At 41.0% G+C, this 2,485-nt stretch overlaps 2 protein-coding genes across 2 annotated transcripts; both read right to left on the bottom strand.

The window, feature by feature from the left end:
- Nucleotides 1–179: 179 nt before the first annotated feature.
- Nucleotides 180–718, bottom strand: FOMMEDRAFT_159524 (alpha/beta-hydrolase; the record flags this gene model as incomplete). The annotated part of the gene is made up of 2 exons (XM_007269708.1): nt 180–564; nt 624–718. The coding sequence occupies 2 exons, from the start codon at nt 716–718 to the stop codon at nt 180–182; spliced, it is 480 nt and encodes a 159-aa protein (XP_007269770.1).
- A 1,029-nt stretch (nt 719–1,747) lies between these two features.
- On the bottom strand, nt 1,748–2,399 carry FOMMEDRAFT_159523 (uncharacterized protein; the record flags this gene model as incomplete). Its single annotated transcript, XM_007269707.1, has 2 exons — nt 1,748–2,211; nt 2,312–2,399. 2 exons carry the CDS (start codon nt 2,397–2,399, stop codon nt 1,748–1,750), a joined length of 552 nt encoding a protein of 183 aa, XP_007269769.1.
- Nucleotides 2,400–2,485: the final 86 nt, after the last annotated feature.

The raw sequence follows: 2,485 nt of genomic DNA, 5'->3' as shown, positions 1-2,485 counted from the left end.
TTAATAAAGTATCTATCTGAAGGGGATTTTAAAATTATGAATTTAGGTACTAATAGTACACATTTATGTTAAGGATTGAGTGAGATATTGTATTTTCTTTGTGTTTTTCAACTTTGTGACGAAAAAATCATGTGATCTTGCCATTCTAAGGAATTATGCAAGCAGCAGTAAAAAAAATGCTAAAGTACGCATGCAGCAAGAAACGGGTAGTGCCCATCTGGACATGCTTTCCACTCTCCTGACTCCTGGATATGAATCTCACCCTGCGGGTGTTGAAATCCCAAGAACCTACCAGGAATAATTGGAATAGGGTCCTTCCTATTTGTCACATGCGTGAGGTCGGTGACATGAGAATCGACATAGTCTGCAAAGGCTTGGTTCCCAACGCGTGGCAAACCGTAACCGACGAACTTGTACTTCGTACCAGAATGCAAGTGCAGTGGTAAGAAAATTGAATCAAGCAGCGCTTGCGCGGCACCAAGAGAATGTCCAATCATCGTCACACTCGCATCAGGGTGAGCAGAAAGGGTGGTCTGCACAGCAGACAGTATATCCGGCGCCACTCTGAGAAGTGACATTAGGTTATTATTAATCTATATAATGATATAGAAAAACACGCGAACCGGGCATGAGAGTCTGCAAACCCATCGTGGACCTGGATGGAATTGTATACCGGGAAACAGCTTTGGATCAAGATGAACCATTTTGATGTCGGCATCGGTCAAAAGAGGAATACTGCCAAGTTAAGAACAAGGTATCATCAGAGAGATTGATTTTGAGCATCGCCAACCATATAGTACCATCGAATTAACACACGTACATCTTGACTGGATCAGTGCCCTGATGCACGACGACAACGGAGTTGAAAGCGGGATCGAATCCTACGTACCCTAGATTGGTCAAGGACAATTATATCAACTTAAAAATCTGACTCCGCTGCATCAGGAAAAAGTCGCATTTCTTATAATATATTGTAGACTTTGTAAAGTAACATGAGTATTGTATATATATTGTAAAGTAATTACAAGACTTGCAAATCAATTGTAAAGTTTGTAATAGACATGTTAATGTATATAAAGGCTAAGTAAGTGTTATGGATGAATGCAATCTATTACAAGTATTCTACTAACTTTGTATAATAGCCTAAAGTATTATGCTTGCATTACATTTTTATTATAATTTCAAAGAAAGGGTGATATTTACAATATAATAATATAAGAATAATAATTGTTGCCTTATAATTTATGCAAAAGGTATATTAATGTATATAATAGTGTAAGAGCACTTGTTGTATCATTATTATCTTAATAAAAGTATACTATAAGTATATAATATGTGTGTTATACTTAGACTATCTATACAAATAGCTTACAATATTTGTAAAAGTTATTTCATTGACTTGTAATAATTACATCAGTGTGTTTAGAAAGCTATATACATGTCATATTACTTTTTACTATATTACAAAGTAGATTAATTATTTTATTTTATACCTAAATACAATAATTGAAATGTTCTATCAGTTGACGACTCATATTATAGTTGATTATGTAATCAACTGCTGAAGATCGAGAGCATATAATGACACATTTCTCTTCGTCACTCCTTTACCTCCTACCTTCACCATCTCCCCAACTCTCTGCCCCCAACACTATGTCGTCGCTTCTGTTCTCTCTAATCAAGTCCTCTGCTCGCAAGCGTCCTACCAGCAGGCACTCTGCGCTTGCTACAACATAGGCAATAAACATCACTGCACTCGTCTCTCCAATCTGCTGTTGTGATGCCCGCGTCGAGCCTCAGATCGCACAATGATGCCACCGAGCTGACTACACCGTCCTTCAACATAAAGTGTAAGCAGCCGGTCCACTTCATAATAACCTGCACAATAGTTGCTCATCCATCTCCTCCCATCTTTTTGTCTTTCATCCCTCCCATCCCTCCCACTCCTTGCTCCGCCGTTTGTGTTGCCTCTCCTCCGTTGTCCTTCTTGTTTTACGCTCGCCTTCCTATTTGAATTCGCATTCACGCATCCGCATTGTTGACCAACACTGAATGACTTCTTCAATAATTCCATGCATTCTTCCCGCTCTGCAGCGCAAGCAGCAATCGACGAGCACACGCTCGCGACAATGTCCATGTACGACCACTCCCAAGGGACAATCCTCTCTCCGACCCCCGCGCGCACTCTCCTTCCCCACCCACCATTCCATGCTTGACAACACCCTCGATGGACTCACACTGCGTGCATTTACAATCCCCAGTGTTGTCCATGACACCATTTCGAATAACGGAAGCAGTGGCCACTGCTCACACCTGTCCAAGTTGAGTCCGTCAACGCCTTCCACTTTGCCATCTCCCTTCGTTCCAGAACGTCCCAGAGATACGCTCTTACAATCCATGACTCAGTTCATGGTACCTCCTATTGGACACTGTTTATGGACAATAGAGCGCACGCACACAGACACGATTTCGCTGCAGTCCGAAT

This window comes from Fomitiporia mediterranea (assembly GCF_000271605.1).
Source record: "Fomitiporia mediterranea MF3/22 unplaced genomic scaffold FOMMEscaffold_10, whole genome shotgun sequence".
Taxonomy (NCBI): domain Eukaryota; kingdom Fungi; phylum Basidiomycota; class Agaricomycetes; order Hymenochaetales; family Hymenochaetaceae; genus Fomitiporia; species Fomitiporia mediterranea.
This window is presented reverse-complemented; position numbering and strand designations above follow the sequence as displayed.